The sequence below is a fragment of the Ammospiza caudacuta genome, chromosome 1 (assembly GCF_027887145.1).
Source record: "Ammospiza caudacuta isolate bAmmCau1 chromosome 1, bAmmCau1.pri, whole genome shotgun sequence".
Lineage (NCBI taxonomy): Eukaryota > Metazoa > Chordata > Aves > Passeriformes > Passerellidae > Ammospiza > Ammospiza caudacuta.
The window spans coordinates 71,832,753-71,857,889 of NC_080593.1; the positions used below are offsets into that span (position 1 = coordinate 71,832,753).

The 25,137-nt window shown below is 39.0% G+C and overlaps 1 protein-coding gene across 2 annotated transcripts in view; it reads right to left on the reverse strand.

The window, feature by feature from the left end:
• MYLK4 (myosin light chain kinase family member 4) overlaps positions 1-25,137 on the reverse strand; it is an 81,681-nt gene that overhangs the window by 15,251 nt on the left and 41,293 nt on the right. Inside the window, exons 1-6 of one of the 2 annotated variants that reach the window (XM_058807619.1) lie at positions 16,887-17,471; positions 5,934-6,000; positions 5,014-5,485; positions 4,144-4,163; positions 1,286-1,391; positions 347-440 (exon numbers count right to left, since the gene is read on the reverse strand). In XM_058807619.1, coding sequence (XP_058663602.1) covers positions 347-440; positions 1,286-1,391; positions 4,144-4,163; positions 5,014-5,485; positions 5,934-6,000; positions 16,887-17,429 — 1,302 coding nt within the window. In that variant the 5' untranslated portion in view covers positions 17,430-17,471. Of the gene's footprint in view, positions 1-346; positions 441-1,285; positions 1,392-4,143; positions 4,164-5,013; positions 5,486-5,933; positions 6,001-16,886; positions 17,472-25,137 lie in introns of those variants that run through there. The other variant, XM_058807627.1, reaches the window with a different exon arrangement.

Consider the following 25,137-nt stretch of genomic DNA (forward strand, 5'->3'; position numbering starts at 1 on the left):
CTGACATCAAGTCATTGCAGCAAAGGCCTCATTGTGCTTGGGAGGGAGCACACTATGTCACAGGCCTGACAAATGTTTTTACCATTAAAGAAAACACTAATAGAATTAGCAACAGAAAGGAAAAAAATAATATCATATTTAAAAGAAGCAGAAAACACTCCCAAAATAGTACTTTCATGAGCCATTGGAAGTTTTGGAGGAGAAGGGAAATAGAACTGGAATTAATGGTATTGAAGCAGGTCCTATGAGTGTGATGGCTTGTGAGATACTTGGTCATGGCCTGATGTGTAGCTGAAGAACAGTGTGTGATCCACTGGGGAACAAAAGACTATCATTCTCCACCAACCTTCTGTTTTGGACCTTGTGCTTTTATAATTTTGGCCGCCAGCTTGAGACCTGTTGCTTTCTCTTCACATTTGTGCACTTGCCCAAAACGCCCTCTAGAAAAAAAGGAGAAACAAACATCATTTAGTGGTACAGGTATCAACTCCGAGTGTAAACTTCACTATAAACAACCATAAATCATCCTCTCCCTACTGGCTTTCATTTCAATCACTCTGTTGTTGCTATTTTGTTGTGTAGATTGTACTTACTACTACTCGTTTAGGCACATCAGCATCACACAGTGTTCTATCTGGTACCACCCCACTTGTATATGATTCACTATACTCACATCATAACCTGCAATGACTAATCCCAGGAAAGTCAAGGATATACTGTAAGGATAATGGCTCACTTCTATGCACCATCTGCCCCTCTCCATCACATCATTCTCCTCCTCCATGGGAGGGTTGTGTTTTCTTGATGATACAAAGCCTTATCCAAGAATATGCTGCCATGAAAATTACAATATCCCACTCTCCTAAAAAATGACAGCACAAGAGATAAGTAACTCCTGCTAATCTATGTGAAAATAAGAATGCGTTTTCAAAGATGAGACTCACTGAGAGGAAGAAGACTACAATATGTGTCTACATACTGCTGGCTGTAATTTGAGGTAAAGTATTTCAGCATCCTGGGAGCCCTGTCATAGAGCCTGAGGGCATCTGGCTGGCCTAGAACAATGCCAAATGCAGGCCAAGACTGCTGGTGCCAAATAGCAAGCCAAAATTCACTCTCACTATAAAACCAGCCTCCTCTTTTCATCCCTCTATAAAGCACTTTAAGAGCTTAGACTTTCATGACTTCAGCTCTAGTGGGGCATGTTGACTCCATTCACCTCCCAGGGTTCTTGGCTGTAAATTTGTGCCTTGCTTTCCAAGCTGATTTACTACACCTGACTTACCCTCCCAGAATTTCATTCTCGTTGACATTATAATAATTGCTGATCCCCACCCTTTTGGCTGAGACAATCCGGTGATCAAATGGTGCTGGTGGAGTAGGAATATCATCTAAAAAACACAAAACCGACAGAGAGCATATGAGCGGTCACAGGCAGTCCTTGTCTATCCCATATTTTAGTTCCTCTTTTCCCCAGATAAGTTCATTTAAGAACTGAATACACTTACTGTAAGCTTTATAGAGAGGTCTTTCTCTGTTATTGAACAAGGGTTTTATTCCATAAGCTCTGGCTCAGAAATGAGGTGGTTGTTGGGGAGCTACATCACCGAGACAGGGACTCTTTTTTTAAGTTATCATGTTTCATACAACAGTTGGGAGAGGCAAAGTGAAGACCACTAGACTATACCAACATAGTTTCATACCCACAAGGGGCCTCTGCAATTCAGCCTAATCTCTGATTTTTAAAATATTTCCTCCTCAGGGGCTGTTAATAGATGAGTATGCACTGTAACTCTCTGGTGGAGTAGGAAGAGAAGCAATTGTCCTGCAGGCCCAGGTAAGAGAGGCTATTTCCTGGCTTTTGGTGTTGACAGTGATTCCCCTTCTCAACTGACTGACAAAACTTGTCCTTCTCCACAGTGTGGTCATCACCTTTAAAGATTACATTTAGAGCTTGTGCACATGAGGGAGTTTCACCCTGGTGGACACTTGGGGTTTCCAGTATGCCTCAGGACACAAGGAAACTCTCATATGCTGCTCTGAAGAATTTCTGCCCTTAAAAAAAGATGGCAGATAAAAGGTAAAGAGGAGCACAGAGGAGGGATGGTTCCCAACATTGCACTGCAGCAGCTATGGAGTTTTGGCAGGTCTCGGGTGTAACTTTCTGGACCTCCACATGCTGGACCTTTCTACCATCCTGATGTCAAAATCCCTGCTGGACACCGGCCCTCCATGCCTAATTTGGACTTTTTGCAGGCAGTTGTGACTTCAGTTTCATACCCAAGTTGTTTTTCATTTGATTGATACTCCTGAGAGTGACCTTTGGCTGACCAAGGTGACAAATACTTCTTCAACCATTTGGGAGGGCTACAGCCCCAGTGTTTCAATATGAGCTCTCTGGTTTGGAATGCCAGCTCCTTTTTGTGTGAGGCTTGTTGAGCAATTTTGAAACCATTCATTACTCGAGTGAAAATGATCAAAAACACAAACAAGAAACCCCATGACAGCATGTAGCTGGCAGGAACACTTTGGTCATTAATATGGCAGTAGATTGTCCTTATTCACAGTGAATGTCCATTTTTCCAGGACACCAGCTGTGTACCTAGATTTTTTCTTGACAGTGTTAATAACTTACATGGTCAGGAAGTTAGTTCATGGTCAAGGAATTGTGAAAAGCTGGGGCTTCTGGAAGTTTGCCACCTACTTGGGATTCTGCAGAGTTTGACTTGCACTACTGTAAGTATCGGTCTTTGCACATTACTGAGACCCAAAAAATGCCAAGAAAACCTCTAACTTAAGGCAAAATTTGACTCTAACAACACAAACTCCATCAGCACCAGTGTGTAAGTGACAGAAGAAAATGTAGTTCTGAAAGCTCAGCTAAAAACATTACCAAACTTTGGGCAAGGAAATATTCTTTTAAAGACTCTAGACTGCTTTTCCAAACTATGTTTGAGTTTTTGCCTTCAAGATGTTCCCTATGTCAGACCCTCTATTATTCTTTTCCTGCAAACCAAAGATGTTTCCTTGTTCAAGAACAATTTCCTATTGCAGATCAAAGATGCTCCAACAGAGATACTATAACCTTAACATAATCCATAAAAATCTCCCAGAGTTCACAACAGTTTATGGATTTTAAAGTTTTAGTGTGTTATGTCCTGTTTTCTGCTACAAAAACCTAGCACAAACCTGTAATAAATGTTTCCCTCCCACACTCTCCCCGCTTTCCCAAAGCAGATAAATTCATCTTGAGTCCTGTGTATGCACATGGACACTCATATATTTCCAAGTCTTTCAGGCCACCTCCTCACATGCCAAAATTTTATTTACAGGAATAGCCACTGAAATTCTCAAGATGGAGGTCTAATATTAGAAATCTCTGCCTCACCATGGTGAGCACTGCTTCAAAGATTGGTGCGTGAGCACCATTTATCTGACTGTTTAACTGCATAATTCAGGCTCACACACAAAAGTCTACATTTCTTTACTTTGTAGCCTGCAGTTGTTCTCACTTCACATTACAATGGTATGAAAATGAGCAAGCTGGTTTTTCAGGCTATGTCCATAGCATTGCAGATTCCCTGTTAACACACATTCTCAACACTTCCTCAGGCTGACCAAGTTTGCCACACCTGATATAATTTCTCCCTCCACTCTACACTTAGGGATTTTAGCTCTTTTGTTAGAAGAAGAGGGAGAGACAATAGTGTTAGTGGAGTAGTTGTGGCAGAAGCAAATTAATTTTGAATAATTTCTGACAGAGCAGAAGCCTCTAATATGAAAGCAAGCAGAATCGTGTTACTTCTCATCAGCTTAAGATGCAGCCCATGAAAAACTGTTTCCCATCAGAGCTATCACACACATCTTTTTCTCCTACTAATTAGAATCACAAAATCCTTCTCTTCTACAGATCTCTGTCTCTGTTCATTGCTGTAATACCAGGGGAATCAAATGCTTTGCCTTTAAGATACTTCCTTTAAGAGCTTTTTTTAGTTTTACATATGCCATCAGCGCTTTCTGCAACTACTCTGCTCTTTTTGTTGTCATCCTTGACAAGACTTTCATCATGCACTTGATGCTCACTTCTACTACTATGCTCAAACTAGCAGGTCTGCCCAGGGATTGAACTAGAATTTCCTGTACCTTTTTCGCAGCGTTTACACCTGCAAGGACAAAACATGGTATTAGTGCAGAGTACACTTAAAGCAGAGCAACTTTAGAAACATAGGTGAAAAATGCCTACACAGATATTGCATTCAAATAACATTAAGCTATTTTGTTTCATGGTGTAAAATTAACTGGTTTAATATTCATGTTGAGAAATAAAAATGGCCCTTAAATTAATCATGACAGCAAAATGTTTCTCAGCTACTGAAAACCTCACCTGAGGTCTTCTAAACTTGACATTAGGCTATCAATCTTGCCTTTAAAGGAAAGGGAGAGCACTGAAATTCCCCTTTGTTCATACAGGTTCCTGAGGGCTTAAACCTGTTTTTCCATGAAAGGCTATATATTAAACCCAGCAAAGATAGAATTGCAGTACACAAATTTATCAAGTCAATTGCCTGGGCAAATTTTAATTTTTTTGTTTTATTTAAACATTTTTATGTTGTCTTTTAAATTACTACGTATGCAGTAAGTTAATTCCCAGTTGGCACATGGCCTGATCTATTTTGCTGATGTTACATGACATTGCAGTACATAAACATAACCATGGGAGAATTCTCCTCAGAGAAAAAGAATAGCATAATGTAATTCCAGTGTTCCTAACATATTCCCCAAGCAAACAACCACAGCACAATGCTAATACCATGTGTGGTGGATTGTTTGCCTGGCTTTTTTAAGAGTATAATTTCACTTAGATCAGAGACATAAACAAATTTTTCACTTTTGTATTAGGCTAAATTTTCACCAATATTTGTATTAATTAGCCACTTTGACTTGAAACTTGAACTGCTCATTTTTCTGAAGCAAAAGTCTCTTAGAATGTGTAGTTTCAGTTTCAGGCCTTACCTTCCCTCTGATACCTCTTCATCATAAATTTGTTCTGCCTCATCTTCCTTTTGGGAAGGAGCTGGTGGTTCCTCAGCACCTTTTTCACTCTTATCAGCATTTTCCTTCCCTTCACTCTCTTTCTCCTCTTGTTGTTCCTCAAGTGCATCTTCAGGCACCTGAAGTTCCTTCTTCTCCTCAGCTGCTGGGGACTCACTCTCTATCTCCTGCACAGTTATTTTTTGACCAGCATCATCAACAGCATCTTCTTCCTGCTGCTTTTCTGGAGTGAAGGATTCCTGAAAAGAGTTTCTCCTATATTCATAATGGCTTTCTAAAGACAAACTTTCTTGTTTCTCCTCTGACTCTTCAGGATAAAATTTGGGAGGATCCACTTCAAGCAGAAGGGAACTTTCCCTCTTGGCATTTTCTTTGTTGAGTTTATCAACTTCTTCTTCCTGAGGGCAGGATTGACTCTGCTGGATGTCCCCATCTATAAGAGATTGCAAAGTAATATGTCAGTGGTTTTCTGATAGTCAGTAACAGTATTAAAGTAGGGCTGTACACTTAGCATAAAATCTGTTGAATTTTGAACTAGGTATTTGTTTTCCTCTCTGACTTTCAAGGTCAGTACAAGTGTCTCCTAAGCAAGAGAAGACTACTTATTTAAAACTGGGATTTCATGTGTCCCAAATGCTTTCTTTGAGACACAGCATTAGAAAATGTTTCTCTCACTCGAAGTTATTGTCAGCCAAGTCAAGGTTAATGAACTCCTCATGCAAAGCACCTTATTGAGCAGTTGGATACCCTGTGCTCACTCATGCTGATGAACACATGCATAACCCAAGCAACTTCACTGCAGTTGCTCAGGAAAAGTCATGGCTATTTCTGTGTTATTTCTTAGGAACTAGAAGCTGATCAGAGAAAAAAAATAGTCTAACCTGTTGAATCTGGCGGCTTCTTTTCTTTTGTTTCTGTTTCAGTGAAATGTGACTTTTCTTTGATGACCTGTGAAAAAGGCAATTGACACATTAGTCAATTTATACAGTGCACATGTTGTATTAGTCCTCATAAAATCGCAGCCTGATTTTTTTTTTTATCAAATGCAAATACTCTGTGTTCTAACTCACACATTTCCTATAAATGATTGTCCTTATTTTAATCACTACAAGCTAATTGAATTGATACCAGTGCAAAGCAAGAGAAATTATCTTGGTTGTAATCAGCATCAGTGTTGCCATAAAATAGCCTAGAAAGGATTAGGACTGAACCTCAGAGACTAAACCAAAGAAGCACCCCGGAATCAGCTGGATGCTTCAGGCATCACCCGCCCTAGCTTTTGTTGTTAAAAAACTAGGTTAAACCAAATCTCAGAAAATATAATATTCTAGGAAAATGCTCAGTAACAATCTTACTGGCACTTATCAAAAAGTTCCTTGCTGTTTAATCAACATCTGGTAATGACATCTTTAATGATGCAACGATTTATTAAGGGATGACTGAGACTAACCAGGAATATAAAAGCCGTTAACTTCAGCTTTGTGGCCTTCATTTACTTACATTTTACAATGTTGCAGTGACATCTAGAGGTGCTTCATACCAATCCAGGTCCTCATAAAACCTCTGCAATTCCTGTTACCTTTGTGGATATTAACTCCTGTTTCTGTGCTATGTGCTCCATGTGTTTTTGTCCTGGCCACTCCTAGCCTTGCCAGAAGGTGACCACAGTACAACATGGTAGCTGCTGTTGCTCGGTGCTCCTTTTTTCACCTTCTTCCTCTCACACTGCTATGAAACTGCCATCGTTATTACTATGATTAGATCCACATGGTGTGAAAAATGCTTTCACCTCAAAATATTTTCCAGAGGGGCTACCAACTAAAGCAGTATTGTGTATATTCCAACAAAATATACAAGTTCAGGCATTTAATTTTGAGTGTCAACCATGTGATCAGTCCCACAGCCCTGGGCACCAACCAGTCATATTACTAAACATTTGTTCTGGTAGGTCCTCCACATTTTTAATGCTTTATTTTTTTATTTTAATTTCATCAGGCTATATAGAAAATAGGCATGAAATCAAAGCAATGTGTAACCTCTATAAACAGAGTTAAAGGGAAAGGAAATTCCACGAGAAGCCAAAAGAGTTGAGACAAACTGTATGTAACTGCATGGAGGGATTTCAACAGGGATTGTTCAGAAAATCTTGATCCACAAGGGACAAGGAAAATGTAATATGAGCAGAAGACCTGAGACTGACAAGTATTTTGGATGCAGTTTGTCCCAGGAAGTTGCAGGCCATAAAATGAGTAAGGCCACAATACAACAAGGTAAATACCTTTGAAATATAAATCAGAGCCTTGTTCCCACAGAACTTAAATATAATGTAATGTTGCCAGATGGCACACAGGGAATCAACCAATGCTCTAAAAAGCACTAAAAAAAATAAAATAGGGAAAAGCTGCAGACTTATTTATTCTGCACTGTGTTGGCAATTAGCAATGCACTCGCATTCCTGTAAGTATGTCAGCCTCTCTGTGCCACTGAGAACATCAGCTCTGATCAAACACAGTCAGCTGAGCAAATAACCAGAGAAATGGCCTCCAAGCTCTTTGATGCATGAGGCCAGATTTCACTTCTGCATTCAGAATTAATTGCAGACACACAGCACTTCCAACTAAATATTGCTGTAGTTTGCAGGTGTGAAATACAGAAGCCAGCTTTTGAAAATCCATCTAGTGGAAGGAACACTGGACAGTGCTGAATACCTGAGACTGCCAGGGCATTACATAAATTACTGCTGTGTTTATTCAAGCACCATTTTTGATCTCCAACATTTCAAAAGCAGATGGGGACTTCATACTAATTTAAATTTTAAAAAAATAATAGAAATTAAATATTTACTGATATCCGTCAGAATCAATTTGCAATAAATATGGGGGCAAGAGTGCTCTAGAGTAAGAAATACAGATATAAGGACTAGACATTGAAATAACTGTAAATACATGAGCAGACTATACATGAACAACCCAGTTTTCTCCACATTTTGCCCTTTGTAGAAACATGTGACTTCAACTTGTCAAATCTTGACCTGGCAATAAAAACAAGACCTTTTGCCCATTATTTCTTCCCTCTAAACGGTGGGGGCTCACCAAGTTCTCTGGAGCTGCCAGAAGTCAATGTATCCTTCCTATCCCAGCCACAGGCTGTACAAAGACCTCCTTGTGGTTTGTCAGGGGCGTGTGTGACGTCCAGCCCCAGGCAGCTGAGCAGCTGCTCCGAGAGCCCACAATTCCCAAAAGCCATCACACTCTTTGAAAATCTCATCTGAAAGGTGTGGTGGCTTGTTAAAGACATCTATCCCACCTAGTTACTCTTCATACCATGCCTCTTCCCTCAGTCTGTTAGAACTTTCTTAAGGGTCTTTATAACTTCATCCCTAATAATATTGTATTTATTTATGCATTATTCTTTGCAAACTTATGTTAGATGACTGTTTTTCAGTCTGTAATTTCTAAAATTACAGTAATCAATATTTCTTAGTAGAAAACATTTTTCCCTTTCTTTAATGACTTGAATATGCAAAATCAGGTAAATGGCACTACAGTAATTTTTCCAAGTCATACAAGCCAAAAGCTTCAAGAAAAGATTTGTGAAGTACACTTTTTTTTTTTTTTGTAGGGGGGAGGAATAAGCTTTTATTTCACAAAAGCTTAAACATCAAAGTTAGTGTTGTGACCCTGTAAAGTATACCACAGCAAAAATGTGTCTGTATCTACATAATTTTGTATTGTATCTTCAAAAATATGTTTTCTAGACTTAAACATATTATTTCATAGAGTATTGCCAGACCCTTAGTAAGAGAGACAGAATAAAAGCCCAGGTGAAGATACAGAACATTGTGAGATAGTCCAGAGGCTGAAATTTCAGTACAGACCATTGGGAAAAACAAAAAAAAAGCATTTGGAAATTATTTAAATTGACTTTAGAAACCTGCAGAAATCAAGAAAAAGCAGTAATATATATAAATATAATATATTCTAATTGAAATTTCAAATGCAGCAAGAAATTAATGTCTTTTATAGACATCTGACTCCTTTTTAATGAGCCCTACATGGTTAAATTCCTTCTTTATACTGCAGCAGTCCCACCTTTGGAATGTTTTTTTAGCTAACTTTCAGATTTTTTTATTCACCTAATAAAACTCTTTGATTCTTTTTTTCCTACTGCAAAAATTTTTGTAATGAATGGCCTCATAAAGCAACCCCAGCCATTCAGTTAGAGGTCCTTTATCACCCCAAAACATTTCATTTTATACCAAGACATTATCCTCAGCTTCCATCTCCCAATACCAAGACACAAACCTTTGCATGAGCCTAAACCACATTTTAACTGTGTCACTTTCTCATATTTTGGATAGTTTGCAGAGCTGTATTATGGCTAGATAACCTGGTTTGGTGTAAGATCTGATCACCATTCATTTATCAAATGAACTTGAGGTTTGCAATTAATCAGTTTCCTTAACAGCCAGAACGCAGCCATGGGTTTTGCCTCTAAAGGTGCTCCCAGTATCTCTGAGGGTGCTCCCAGTATCTCCTCACCAGTTCCCAGGAGAGTGTAGAACACAACACAGAGACCTCGGGACAACCACGAGCGTGGTGATGCCTCCTGTGCCATCCATCAAAGCTGGAATCCATCCCCACCTGCCCTTTCATGTTCCTCTTCAATACACAGAATCTCCTCCCCCCAGCAGTGTAAAATGTTCAGTGAGAGCATTTTTGAAACAAACTTATAAATGCTAAAAACCACACACATGGGAATTCTGCTTGTATTGGCAGGTGGTGCATCTGCTTCCATGTCACTATATTTTTGGTACACAATAACAACTGCTGGCACCTGCAGGCAAAGATTTTGACTCTTACATGATTTTTATAGAGCTCCTTGAACTAGATAAAGAAATCAGTCTTCTGTAAAATCTAAACTCACTCTACAAGCATCTTCTAATCACACACACAAAAAAAAATACTCTGAACCATGAGAATCATGATTCCTTCAATATGAAATACAAGAGAAGTTTTATGTGACCTGCTGCTTTGAAAATACAAAGGTAATGAGGCAACAACCTCTGCATGGAAAAATCCCTCAGAATAACATAATCCTAGAGAGGGAAGAAACTGAAAATCAGTGAAGACAACGTGTTGCCCATTTCCCACTAAAGTTTGCTGACTTCCCACCCACTGTGCTGGAGAAGCTGTGGCTATCCTGTTTCAAATGGATACTTACTCCTGCCAGGCCATTCTTCTCAAAACGGGGGATCTTACACTGAGGAGGAGAAAAGGTTTTCATGCAACCAGGCTCCCAACAGAGCCTGCAGCCTCAGTGAAGATGCAACAGGTTGCACTAACAGTGACAGGTTGATTTCAAACTTCACTTTTGTCTTGAGGTCCAGCCACAGTCACTTAACAGAGTCATTTTCAGGCCTAAGAAGGCCCTTGGAGGTAGATTGTTTAACTCAAATTGACTGGTTTACTTTTAAAGTCTCTGGAATGCACAGAAGCCTGTAATAATCACCAACAAATCTGAGGCTACCAAGACACCCATTAGGACCAGAGCACGCAGCATTACCTGGCTATCAACCAGTCACTGCTGGTTTTGAGTTTTTCATCTGAAAATAAAAGGGGCAACATCAGGCAAGCACAAACACTGGAGAATTCAGTTGCTTTCCTCACCTGTGTGATGATTGAAAGGGTGCACATGTGCCTCATATGCACCTGTGCCATAACCCTAAAAGGCTTCCACACGCTACGCTTCACATTTTTACCGTTACCATGAAATAGGACACCCTCCTAAGTGGGTTCCACTATTGTCACAGTGTGACACAGGAGAAAAAATATCCATTTTGAAAGCCAAATCACTGGCAGATCTTTTTAACTGTGGGGATAAATCACCCACTTGTCAAACTACTCAGGCAATTTTTTAAAATTACAGTATCAGTTAAGTAGCTTCATTGTAAAAGGAGTATTTCTCAACTAACCCAGCTGATCTAAGCAGGCCTTGTATGGATGGCAAACACTTTCAGACTCCATGAACTGCCCTTCCTAAGCTTTTCTCCAAAATCACACAGCTGGGAGATTTCCATCCAAAGGGTTATAAACTTAAGAAATCATCTCCTACAGCTTTGATGACTCACTTTGGACTCAAGAAATGCAGGTTTCCTAAAAATTCATTTAACAAGAAAGGAGTTTGGGTTGTGGAGAAAGACCTGGGTGGGGCTTTTTTTCATTTTCCCTTTATAGACAGACCATGGTTCTGTGGCACCTCACCATGCAGAACCCCACTATTGGGATGTGGTGGGGCTCATTCCAGGCTCTGCTGGGGCTGCTGTCCAGCCACCCATCTCTGCTCCTTCTCACTGCTGCATGTGTATGCAAAACCCAGGGTGCTGCCAGGATGGCACCAAATTAGTTGTGTTTCAGAGCAGTCACCCTTGTAATTAACACTCAGTGTGGTGCAGACCCCACATGTATTTGCAATGGCACTCTCCTGCCAGAGGAAACAGTCAGGTGTGGTACCCCTATACCTTCTGATAGGGGCTGAGAGGAGTCATTACCAGAAAACTGCTTAAATGTCTGGGACATCTGATGACAAAAGGTGAATTTTAGATGGCTGCAGTGGACAAAGAATTCCTCCCTGAGCAACCCCTCCTACCACAGTCTCACCTCTTTGAGGAACTTTCTGCTTTTCCAGGACTGCTCTCTGATGAGATACCTTGCTTTGCTTCCCTGCACTTATCAGCTATCTCTTTATCTTCATCTGAGGTCTCTCTAGTTTTGCAAAGGAATTGTAATGGATTCCTACAATGGTCACTCTAACACTTAGGCATTCATGTCATGCCCCAAAAGCTATCCAATGTGGCATGTAGTTATCTAGAAATTAGCTGTGTCTACTTGGATTTCACACATTTTCAGGGTTGTAGAGCAAAATCCCAGCAGTGTTCAGGGAGGGATCCTACACAGGGAACATTGTACAGCAGATAGCAAGTTCTGAGGGTAAATGGAAACAAAGTTAAACAGCATTATGAATTGAAAATGCATGAAACAGCTCCTGCGGTTGTCAGCAAGGGAGAGGACAAAACAAGATGAAAACATTGTTCTAAGAAAACATGCCAGTTTTATGATGGGTACACAGACAGAGAATTTTAACTCTGATATACTGCAGTTCACTCAGAAGCTGAAAATCTTCTACCAAGAACATATTTAAGTAAAGGCATCAGTCCTGAGGGAAAGAAGAGCATTCCCAACTATAATGGCACCTGTGGGTGCTGACCAGCTGCATTGCCCAAGCGACAGACAACCCATCTGTTGAGATTCTGCAGAAATCTCTACCCTTGAAACCACCAGCCCAGCAGAAACTCTTTCAAATAGAGAAAAGAAAAGAAAAGAAAAGAAAAGAAAAGAAAAGAAAAGAAAAGAAAAGAAAAGAAAAGAAAAGAAAAGAAAAGAAAAGAAAAGAAAAGAAAAGAAAAGAAAAGAAAAACAAGAAAAGAAACATTTCCCACCTATTTGGCTGAAAGATGAAAAATACACAGAACATGGCCATTTTGGAGAGAATTTAAATAATACATAAGGGACTTGTTAGCATTTGTAGGCAAAATGAAGGAATCAGAACAGTTATAGACTGAGGCTGAATAGATCTTAAAACACATGTGGCAAACAGCAGTTTCATTGTGGGCTAAAGCAGCCAGTGACTTCAATTGCAGTGTGATACCTGTACAGGAGTTACAGAGGGTTCAAGCAGAAAACACAGCTCCCACCACTGGCATGTCTTTAGTGTGGGAAACAGCCCAAACTGCTGAAAGTTGTTATTCCTACAGCAAAGCCTGTAGAAATGTCAGGAAATCAAAGCTACAGTCACCTGCAGGCAACTGCAGGAAGTTCAACACTACTTTACAATGGCAACAAAATGGACTTTCTGACTCTCCAGATAAGTATTTACAGGTTAATAGCATAGAATCTCTAAAGTCTTTAATTTGGAGGAAATAAGTGAAGTATTATTTTACCCTCTTTCTTTATAAGTGGAAGAAGTAGGACTGAAAATGGAGTTATAGACAGGAACATTTTGCAACAGGATTATCACAGGCGATAAATGGTGAATTTGAGGAAAACCTCAAGGCCTTTAAAGGCGCTTACTGTAGAACTGCTGATTTCCCTGAGCTGCAATAGCGACAAAATAACTTGTAATTACTTGTGACAAGTAATACACACTACTCCTCTCAGCCATGTGGTGATAAGGTCACGCTGCCCTCGGTGGAAAACGGCTGGGAGACTTTTGGCAGCATTGACAAAGCATGAAGTGTCTCCAAGCTAGGCCGTATTACAACTTCAACCCAAACCAGAAATAAACTAAGCTCCTGTATGAGGCAGTGGAGGTATTTCAGGATGGCAATAAAAGGCAGGAAAGCAGAAATTTGCTTCAGAAGAGAGCAATCCCTACATTTTGCAAGAGCACAAAATGTGCCTGTGGAGCCTGTGATTAGCAAACTGTTACATCTGCTGCTGATGCTGGGAGAGCAATTACACACCCCAGCTGCTCATATCCCTTCTTTATCTCTCTCTCATTCCCCCTCTTCCCTCTCTGTTCTGCCTCTCTCACAGCTCTCTACATAATATGGTTCTGTAAAAAGAGGCAGTTAGGAAAATTTAAAAAAAAATACTACATTAGGCAAAGAGCAGCACCTCTCTAGAGAAGGAAGGATGGAAAGGCAGGTAAGCAGCACATCAACACCATTCCCTGCCTTATCCAGTTGTACCCACGGCCACCTACTGCAGCACCTCCTAGTAATTAATTCATAAGTTGTGGCTGGATTATTTTGGAGAACCAGGCTGGGGACAGACAAACATTTTGCAGACTGCTCAGCTATTAGAATCAAGAGATGGCATCTACTCATAGCTGCAGTAGGGTGGAAGACAAATAGGAACATCTTTCAAAATATCTGATCACCTCCAGCAGTGCATAGAAGTGGGTTCTGTCCTTCTGAGCTAACTGCAGTGAATGGATTGCCTTGTTCATGGCTGTACAAAAACAGAATAGGATTGTGCATGTCTAATGGGATTGAAGGGTTGCTCAGTGTTGCCACAAAAATTCCATCTATGATACAAGAGATGATGTTCTTGCTGCCTGGCAGCTTGCACTTCTACAGGGTCAGCACTGTTTAAAACTATCATCGTGTGGGACTAGAGATGGGAAAAAAGATTCTGTTGAGAGAAGCAAGGATTGGTATCTTCACATTTGAATAAATGTGTTCATTGCTATATCACCAGATATTAGTGGTGCATTTCAGGTGTAAAACTCTGCAAGGGTGAAATCCCCTCTTTTTTTATTACTTTGCTTTTCTTTTATCTTTAATCACAACTATAGAAAACAGATAGATAAATATGTAGATCTAATTCAAATATGGAGGCATAAGCAACCAATGTCACAGTGTCTCATGCACCAGTATTTTGATGAACCTGCTCAGAGATTCTGTTCCTTCCCTCTCACCCAGAGGAGAGTCTGTTTGCCCTAAATGCTGGTACACACTGTCTCCTACTAAGCTGATAGCTAAGCTCAGCAGTCTCTGCTGAATGGTATCATTCCATGTTCTGTTACTCCTAATGCAGGGCTGACTTCAAGTCTGTTTTTACTTAAACCTAAGATGACTAAGTGTTTACCATAGCCATCTGTTGTTCATAGGATAGCTTGGTAATTTTATGATGGCCCTTTTCTAATAAATCACAGAGAGAGGAGGTAATGACAAGCTAACATATGTATGCTATCTCATAAAACAAACAAAAATATAAACAACATAATAGTATCATCAGCACGATTCCAGACATGCTCATGCTGCCTTTCCTAAGCCCACATGCTAGGCAAGTTCCTACCAAGTCCACTCAACATTGCCAAGTGTCTGCCTAAATGAAAATGAATCAGTGAGGGAATTACAAATGTAGCTGCTGTTGGAAAAAAGACAGAGACTCCACTTGCTCCTCTCTTTATTGGATCCTTGTCAGTAGGCTACCTGTGTTTCCATGTTCAAGGCCCCTTGTCTCTAATTCCTGGTATTTTATAGCCCTGAACTCTCCATGGGGGGCACCTGCATCTCTGCCATCCTGTCTCCCCTCTGACCTGTCATGAGAACAAGCTCCTCCTGTTCTGCTACACCTGTTGGTTCCCAAAAACTCACTAGCAAAGCCTGCAAGGTCCTCTCCCTTCTCCAGCCCTGTGTTTCTACTGCAGAGGGCCTTGCACCTACTCCAGTCTCCAGGAGGTGCCAGTTCATTAACGTGCCAGGGCTGATTCAGTTTACATTTATAAATAGTTTAGATGAGTTTGTACTTTCACTGAGATAAGTAGGTCTCTACCACAAACTGCAGTGACAGCAGCATTCCAGAGATGACCTGTGGGTCTCCCTCCAATGGGGCTTTTACAACAGATGTTTACATTGATGTTTTGAAAAGTAAAAGAAGCCCTTAACTCAGATGCTCATAATAACTAATCTTTTCTTGTCAAAGTAATCATATAAAACAAGAAAACTTCTCTCCTGTTGAAACTCCTTTTTTTAAACCAGTCCAGCCTGATGTATAAGAAGGGCCTGTAATGACAATTTTTGTTATCAGTCTTGTCTAGCAAGGAAGGTATTTTTCTCTTCAGTTAATGATGCTCTGGAAACAAGGTTGCACAATTTATATCCTTACATAGCAACAGATCAGTCAGTTCAGCTGACTGAGCTTTACAAGATGCTCTTCTGCTGCTACTCAGCACAGACTGATATTTTTATAGTTTCCTTTGAAGGCTCAAATGCTTCTTGTCTATCTATGAAGTGGGGTTGCCTTAGGGTAACCAAGCTGAAAAGCACATGGTTTGCTGACCAGGCCATTATGAGTAATATTGGCCACAGTGCTTTTTTTCTTCAAGATATGCTGTTTTCAGTAACACCTTCACACGATGTTTTTCCTGGTCAAAACCTTTAGAAAAACAAACTCAAGAACTAGTCTTTAAGTGATCAAAGGGTAAAGCCTGCATGTGACTTTTTGGGAGAAAAAAAATCAAGCAAAATGGAACAAAATATGAAAAGCAGCCTTTTTGGTTCACTGTGGTGAATTAAACACCAACATACTTTGTCAGAAGAAATTCCTTAATTTCCTTCCCCAAAAAAGAATATTCAAACTACCTTACAAAAACTTATTAGAGTCAAGAGAGTCCTTCATGAGATTTTGGCGTCTTTTCATCTGAACTTTAAAGAACATGATGAAACTCTCATTATGGTAACAGAGGCATTTTTTACCCAGGGAAGTTTACACAAGACACAGCTCCAGTTACAGTAACCCTACCTCAGATCCCAGTTTAGAAGTCCCCTAGTCCTCACCAATGGAGAGAAATACCAGATAGGAAGAGCACACTTAAGATGTTCCTTGAAATAAAGAACAAACATATGTACATGCCCTGACCCAAGGAGGCTTTTTACCAGTTCCACTAATCTCTAGACCCTGGTGCTCATATCATGACTGATGCAACTTGATTCCCCCAGATAATTATAAATCCAGAAAAGATCATTGTAAAATTCATGGCCAGGACCCAAGACTCCTAAAGTCTGTCAATCTTTTTTATGTTCTTTGTTGTTATGTTTTACAGCTGCGAAGTAAAAATTAGGGAAAAAATGAATGTCTGTATAACAAGTAGATTTTTCTATATTTTTTCCACATAATTTGCTCAGCTTGTTCTTATACTTTTCTCTTTTAGAGCACATTGGCTCTTCTTTCTTAAATGTCAACAAAACAAAAAAGCTGAGCATGTAGCAGAACGTATCCGTAGCTTGCAATGATTCCTGCCAAGATGAAACACAAACCTGGGCTCACCTTTTCATTTTTCTTCTTAAGCAGATCACCAGCTGTTGTCTCCGAGAAAATGTGCATCCTAAAGGGATGTCCAGCTCCTGCCTTGCAAACTTTACGTTTTTTAACATGATGTTTTACACTTGAATTATGAATTATTAATGTTTTCACCCTTTCTACCAGAGGTCCTACAAGTTTCTGTAGTCCAAAAACACTTTGTTCAAGTCCATCTAGCCTTTTAACCTGCTGCTCAGCTTTCTTGTTTATATCAGAAAGAGATTTTTTCATTTTAAGGCAAAGTCTCTTCATTTCATTATTTCTCATTTTTTTGTTTCTTTCCGTCTTTGATCCAGGTTCAGATGTTTCCGCCTTTACCATCTCCATGTCTTTTTCAATGAAACAGATTTCTTGGGAAAAACTGTTAAGCTTCTTAAGGACACTGTCTTGCAGAGTCAACAGTTTATCAATTTTCTCTTCAAGGGAGGCAAACTTCACATCCATGATGTTGAAACTTTCAGATGTGCTGACATCACTTCTCTCAACGTGAAGAATTTGAGGAGGTTCCATTCCATTACCTGGCCCTTGGTTTTGCAAAGTGTTTGGATCAAATCTTTTGGCCAAGTTGTTGACCATAGACGTAGAAGAGCTCTGCCTGCTGGATGTGGTCATTTTGCTGGCTTGGGTATGGGAAGGAAATGCTCTGATGATCAGCTGCTTGAGGACAATATCAGTTGCAAAGGCTTTCCATCCAGTCTGCTCAGATATACAGCCAAGTTTGGCAACTCCAGCTCAACTAATTTATAAACTACTCTCATGTATTTGACTAAAACAGAGAGAAGAGACACCCAAATTATTTAGCAGAAAAAAGCCTTTCATCCATTCTTTTCTTTACATATATATTTAACTATCTATTTCCAAATGAAGTGAATATATAGATACATATCCTAAATGCACTCAGTTCAGTGACATCAGCCCTAGCAAGGACCAAACTATTTGCACTCCAATGGCATTTGACAGCAAAAAGGCTACACGACACATGAGAAGTCATTAAGGGTAGTGAGACTTTGGCAGTGGTGTTGCTGCTTTTCAAAAGCCTAGTATGTAATGTGATCCCTGCTCTGAAGAGAATAAGGGTTCTTACAGGGAACTTAAATGTGGCTGCTTGAAATTACTGTTTTAAGATAAACTTTTGAGATGAAAATTTCTATTCCTTGAAAAGCCTGTTATGCCAGGCAGGAAGTCAATAGAGTGGTTAAAAAACAAATACATTAAAGAAAATAAGAAGGAGATGCTGGAATGCAAATATTTTGAAAAAAAAACAGAGCCCTATCCTATGTCTCAGCTGCCACATAGCCACTATATGCACAATTAGTTCCATAGCTAATATCTTCATTTTGTTCTGTATTTAGTTCTGTACTTATCAAGACTGTTCTAATTTGTCACAAATTAAGAGGCTTATGTTTTACTATGATCTGGTATAGAACATTTGATAGAGACTCAGCTCTTTTCTTTGTTTGCCTGACAGTAAAAGTCTCATGATCAGTGATTAATATTCCTAGCTCAAATAGTACATTTAAGTTTTGCTTTTGCAAAAAAACTTTGTTTCTTTCAGAAAGACAACATTGAACAAAAAAGAAAGCTCATTACTGGGAACAGGTTTCTCCTAAGGGTAGGTCAGAATTGTTGTACATCTTTCATGCTGGTTAGAAAAATAAAAACAGAATTTAAAAGACAGTGTAAAACCAGAATTTCTCAAGTCATCTATACTCCACAGGAGCAAGAAGTAAACCAGTATGGATCAGCTTGATGGAGACAGGCTGCCTGTGAAACAAAGAAATAGCACCTTGGACAAATGACTATCATAGATTGACAACACATAGGTCAGTCTGCACTGCTGCCACATCTTTTATAGAAATAAATGTATGAAGTTGGCCAGCTGGTTGAAAAACAGCCAGACTGTTGCTCTGCTCAAAGGATCAAGAGCTTCTTTTGTGATCCCTGTGAACTATTTATTTTGCCAACCTCAGTTTCTTCATCCTTTAAACAAGGAGCATGAGGGATAATTAGGTAAGGGACATAGTGAGTTCTGAATACCTAACACACTAGATAGTCTTTCAAAATTGCATGGTCTTCTCTTCAGTTTTAGGTGGTAAACATGTCTTTTAGAGTCAGTCACAGCTGCAATTTCCAAAAGCTTCCAAAGGCATTCTCCCATAACCATTTGTGACTCAACATTTAGTCAGTGTTGATAAGGATAAGCTAATTCAGGAGCTTCTTCTCTGGTTACTGCAGGTTCATAAGCACATTTGTCACCTTCTGGGATCAGCATGTTATTGCAAGTGAAAGTGAACTGTGTTCATGCATGACCCTAAAATATGGACTGAAATCCCTTCTTTAAATAACAGACATTACCAAGAGGTGGCCATCATGTGTTGCTGTGCACAGCATATTCACTGAGAAGGTTAACTATTTTTAAAATAGGAAACAGGATTTAAAAAAAAAACCAAAAGAGTTTAAAGATCTCTATTTCATGAAAAGAATAATAATACAGGATAGTGGTTAAAAAAAGAGGAAGTAATAACAAAACAAAGAACATCACATCAGTACCAGGAAAGTAGTTATGTTTGAAGCCCTTTTTCTTACTCTGTTCATCTCTGCTAAAAACATGAACTAAACTCTCCTGACAGTTTCATATCTGCAGAAGCCCCTGCTAGACACAAACTTCCAGAGGAAGCACTTGCATGTTGGTTAACTAGCCAGGTTTGAAAAGCCATTTATCTTGGATGAAACATCCTGCAGGAGTTCATGATCAGCTTCCCCCTGTCCCCTGCCCTCCCTGCACACACAAAAAAAAATGGTTAAAGGTTTATTAGACCTTGCCACCCATTCAGCTAGGACTGCTGGTCTGGGGAATTTCATAGGCAAAGACAGGCACAAGGATCCTATTCAAATGGAACATTTTGTTAAAGCAAGAAATTATTAAAAGAAAAAAAGAAAAGGACATAGAGATAACAATGGTAAAATCATGTGTTACATTACTGTGCACAGCCACATATGTTAAACATTAAAATCTCTCCTAACAGTTGCCCAGGGAAATATTATGTGAAATACCTCAAACCAGTACTATAAACACTAATAAAAATTTTAAGCTCTGTGAGGTAAGATCCTATTATCAAGTATCATCTATAAAGTCCTACTGATTTAATCTTTTACCATGATATACACTGAAAGGGTAGAAAGCAAACTATAAAAAAATGCTTCATTAAAATCTCATCAGTATGTTAGCACTACTGTCTGAAGCTGAAGTGGAAGAGAGAACTCCTATGTAGAGGTTTGAAAATAGGAATAAATGAAAGAAAACTAACATCAGCTTGCTTTCTAGGCTCTGAAAACTCTTGCTTAGAAAGCTTCTTCACAGCTGGGAATCGGTGATACCTGCCTCTAGGACTGTAAACTGCAAATAACCTGACACATCCAGATGCTTTTCAAGAGTCCAGTAAGAATTAATTACTTAAGGGAAATTGTTCTGTAAAAAATAGTGTGATTTAAAGTATTTGAATATTTCCTTCTTAGTGCTGTGAATTATTACTGCTAGATTATGAAATTCAATAATACTATATGCAAATAATTTGAGGCATTTATAATAAATACCTGAATTTAGTTTTCCTAGTAACTAAGATAATCTCTTAGAACCTGTACCTATCATTAATGCACAAAATAAGCCCATATAAGAGCATTCTTATTTTTATCTCACAAGTTTTAGTGATGACTGATTACTGGATTTGTACAGCACCAAAGATGCTTAAAAGTCTGTTCAAAATTAAGAGTGTGAGCTGCAGGAATATTTACTTTTCTGTAATTGAAAAATTTTCTGTGAATTGAAAACAAAGAAACACAACTGATTGAAAAACATTAGAAAGAAAGCAATTCCACTAGTTTTAAAGATGACATGATTCCCCATGCCCCCAATATTGCATAATGCTACAATTCAGAATTCAGACTTAATACTAAGTCGCTTTACCATGGCAGTGACAATGTCAGCTCAAAGGCTGACACTGAACCCTGGGAATTTTTGCATACAGGTGTAACAAACACCTGCAAATCAAATGAGAAAATGTATGGTTTTATTTTACTAAATCTGCCATACAGATTAATTTCTTCTATAGAATTGCTGCCCTGTTGATGATGAATTCTTTTGAGTGGCTTTTACATAAAAGAAAATTAACCTGCAGCTCTCTTTTACTTCAAGGTCAGTTGGAAAAGGCCTTAAAGCAGCATATACAATTTTCCAAGTGTCATGGCACTGAAAATTTGAAAGAAATATCAATGAAGTACCAATGGATACATTGCTGCTACTGTGACTTTCACTTTTTTAACATGTCTGTGGACATGATACAATGAGCCTGTAAGAGATGCCATAAAACTCTGTACCTTACATAGACATAGTTAAACAGGCTATAGGTGAAGATTCGACAGACCAGAGAAGTAAATTTTTCCTTCTGATTTCTCTCTTGAACTCAAATTTCAGCCAGGGTTTTTTTCTCTGCACACACATATATGGAAAGCTGGCTACCATTAGGAGATTATCGCAGCATCAAAGCTCTATTAGCTGTCTGCTTCTGAACGGTGATCCTCTAATTCAGAGATGCCCAGACCAAGCTTTTAGCACGTTCTGCCCCAGAGCCTGTAAAAGGCAGGAGTGTAGCCACATTTCTCTTCACAGAGAAAATCAAGGCACAATTCGTCCCAAGAATATTTCTTGGTTTCACATTCTCTGAACCTCAGAGAAAGAAAAAACAATTCTTATCTTATTTACTGTGCCTTTGTGCCAAAATAGAATGCAATATGGAGATTGTTTACCCAAAGTGATGGTGTTTTGTTTCCTTGGCCTGTCAGGGCCAAGTGTGTGTGTCTGTGTCAGGACTGTCGGCTGACAGTCACGAGATGCTGTGCAGTTGTGTGCAGTTAAGTGCTTAGCAGATTCAGTTTAGATGTAATGTAATATAGTGTAATATAGTATAAAATAATACAGTATAATAAAGTAGTTAATTAGCCTTGTAACAAGATGGAGTCAGATACATCATTCCTCCTCTGTCAGGGGCAAAAATATCCACTATACAGGAGGACCTCAGTTCCACAGTGTTTGGCTCTCAGACTCATAGGCATTGGAGAATAAAACATTTGAAAAAAAATCATAGCCACAAAAAATGTAATATTTGTGGTTCTTTTAACTTCACATGACAACTTATCAGTCCAAAGAAAGCCTGCTTTCTGCCTAACAAAGTTGTTCACTAAGTTTTGATCAATTCTTGGTCCTCTGATCATACAGCCAAGCTGCTATCTACCCTGTCTTATCTTATCTTGTTCTGCTGGACCCAAGTTACCAGGAGTTACCCTCTCCCTCCATGCCTTTTTAGACTGAGTCTTCTCAATTTAGTTCAGTTCTTCATTTTTCCTAACAATTAGAGGTCCAGACAGTGCACCTCATAAATTTATGTCTGCTGGCATCAAACATTATAAACAAAAACACAAGTGGAAATGTTTTACTTGTAGACTCTGATTCCAACTTTTTTGGGCTGTAAGCCATGTATCAGGGTATGGCATATTTTGTGGAAGACTGCTACAACTGAACTTCATCTGGAGAACACGGTACACCTTCAAAAATATTGACTTGTTCTAAACAAGGTATCTCCAAAACTCCTATGTCCAGTTTAATATCTTATTGCAATGGAGGATTGGGGTGTTCTTCCCTCAGAAATAACATGGGGCCACCTGCCATGCATGAGTTTGCAGCCCGTGTGTGATGCATGCTCCACGTTCCAGCCATTCCTCACTCATGTTCTCCTCACATTTCTGTGTCTGTAGACTGGCAAGGATTGGGTTTACACAGGGAATATATTAAGGGGAGTGGGCTGCAGGTATGTGAACAATTAGCTCTGACTGACTTTTTGAGTTTTCAAAAAATATGATCTAAATTTCCCTTGGTGCAACTGAAGTTGATTTCTTCCTGTGCCTAGAATATTCTGTTCTCTTCTCTTTTACAAATACATTTAATGCATTTGAAGTTTATTATTACACCTCCTTCCCAGTGTTCTCTCAAATATATAGTTAAATTGAACACAAAAACGTATTGCCATTTCCTAGAAGTGATCTGTATTGAGAAAAAATGGGGGGATTTTTTTCTTGAGTATTTTTCTGGAGAAGTTGCCTTCCTAGATGAAAAGAAATCAAAGATATTCTGTGTTTGTGGATTTTTAATAAATTCATTTGTGAAATTTGTACAAGTTAACATTTTATGCTGTATCTCCCAGAAAACAATGTAAGATTTTGCTTTCCTTAGAAGATATGAACCTTCTTCTCTATTAAAAAAAAAAAAAAGCTTAAATCTTTAAAATAAAACCTCAAGACAGAGAAGAGAAAAACTTCATAAACATACAGCTGGATGCTCTTCAGGACCCTACATAAAAAAATTATTATCCATTGTTTTACATTTCAATGAGTTAAAATAAGATACTTGTAAGATTATCTACAATTATCTTACTTTTCTGCTGATTCCTCATTTATTTCTATTCTTTTAAACGTCTAGTTCATGCCTTATATATCCCTGCCCTACATATCTGGAATTTCCATATTCTTTTTCCCTCCTTAAAATTAATTATCTTCTGCCATCCTGAACACTGTTTCGTCTTCAGCATTTATCCTATGGTTGATCTGAATTCACATTATGAAAACCCATTCATAAATTAATCAAAGTCAGGGAATATTTGTTATCCTACTTTTATAAAGTTCTAGTTCAAATTAACTATTCTAATGATCTATCTTCTACAAATTTTAAAAACAAATACCAAACACAACCAATTAACCACTCCTTTTTCTGAAACTCTGATCAAGAGAAATGCAGACCTTGTTCTTGGATTTTCACCAGCAATGCAGCTTGTGGCTGGACTGTCTACAGCACATACCAGAGGCATTCCAATAGTATCTTTTATACCTGAATCACCAATTTTGTTTTAGAGATAAATCATATCTTTGTATTTTTCCCTATTGTGATAGTGGACATAAATTGTAGACATCCCTAGCAAAAAAGTCTGTCTCCTTTAATCATTTGTAAATAAGGTGTCTTGAACAAGACCCTTATATCATGCACAGAATATTTGTGTAGAAGTCTCAGTAAGATCCATATCTCCGTAAGTCTCAAAGAAGGAACAGCTTGAGACTTTGGGGAACAGGAAAGCCACTGTCCCAAATACTCAAAGATTTCTATGCGCTAGTGACAAAGCTGAGAATGCCTGTACACAGTAATGCACGTGAGAGCCAAAGCATGTCTGCTCTTTCTCTAGTGCACAAAAACATCTCCCTGAGAAACAGTATAAACTTACAGCTGCCCAGCTCTGAAACAGATTAGAAAGCAAGCATGAAAGCTATGAACCAGATTCAGAAAGTCATGCTGTTTACTGAAAGTTCACAGATGCCCCTGATGGTAGAACAGAAAAACCATTCTCTTCCCTCTGCCCCCATTTCTCCCACCCTTCCCAATCAAAAAAGATCCATCAAGATAGATGAGGAAATTTATCCAAGAGGATGCATTTCTACAATCAGCAGTCATGTTGGACTCCTTCACCATGGGGGCTGAAATAACTGCATGTCTAAGATAAGGTGACATACTGTATCATAAGTGATATACCTTTGTGGCTCCTCTGGGGCCTGCCCAAAACACTTGTCTGCAGCTCTGCTCAGGGTCAGAAAAGGAAACAGCTTCATACAGTGCAGGAGCATACAGCAGGAAAAGTCTGGCACTGAACTTCATGAGGTAGGACTAGGGAATTTACTGCTCCACAGGGCTCTCTGCATGCAACTGCTCTACGACCTGTTAATTAATTATGAATTCTGACTTCCTGTACTGTAATGACTCTGGTAACTAAGTACCCTGGAATATCGTAGGGATAAATGATGAGAGCAAGCCTCTGAAACAAACTACAGAGATCCCAACACAGTTCAGTGATCAATCTGCAGATGTCTGGTACTGGTCTTTCAGATACACTACCACCTTCAAATTTTGAGCTTCTCTGTAAGCATTTATGTGACCTACTTTTTCAGAAAAATAAATGTTAATTGACCACCTTCAAATTTTGAGCCTCTCTGTAAGCATTTATGTGACCTACTTTTGCAGAAAAATAAGTGTTAATTGACCTGTATATCGTTCTGTAGAAAATATCTCTGAAGATTAAAATGATAGCAGAAGGCACAATGCATGTTCTTGGGGTGAAATCTCTTG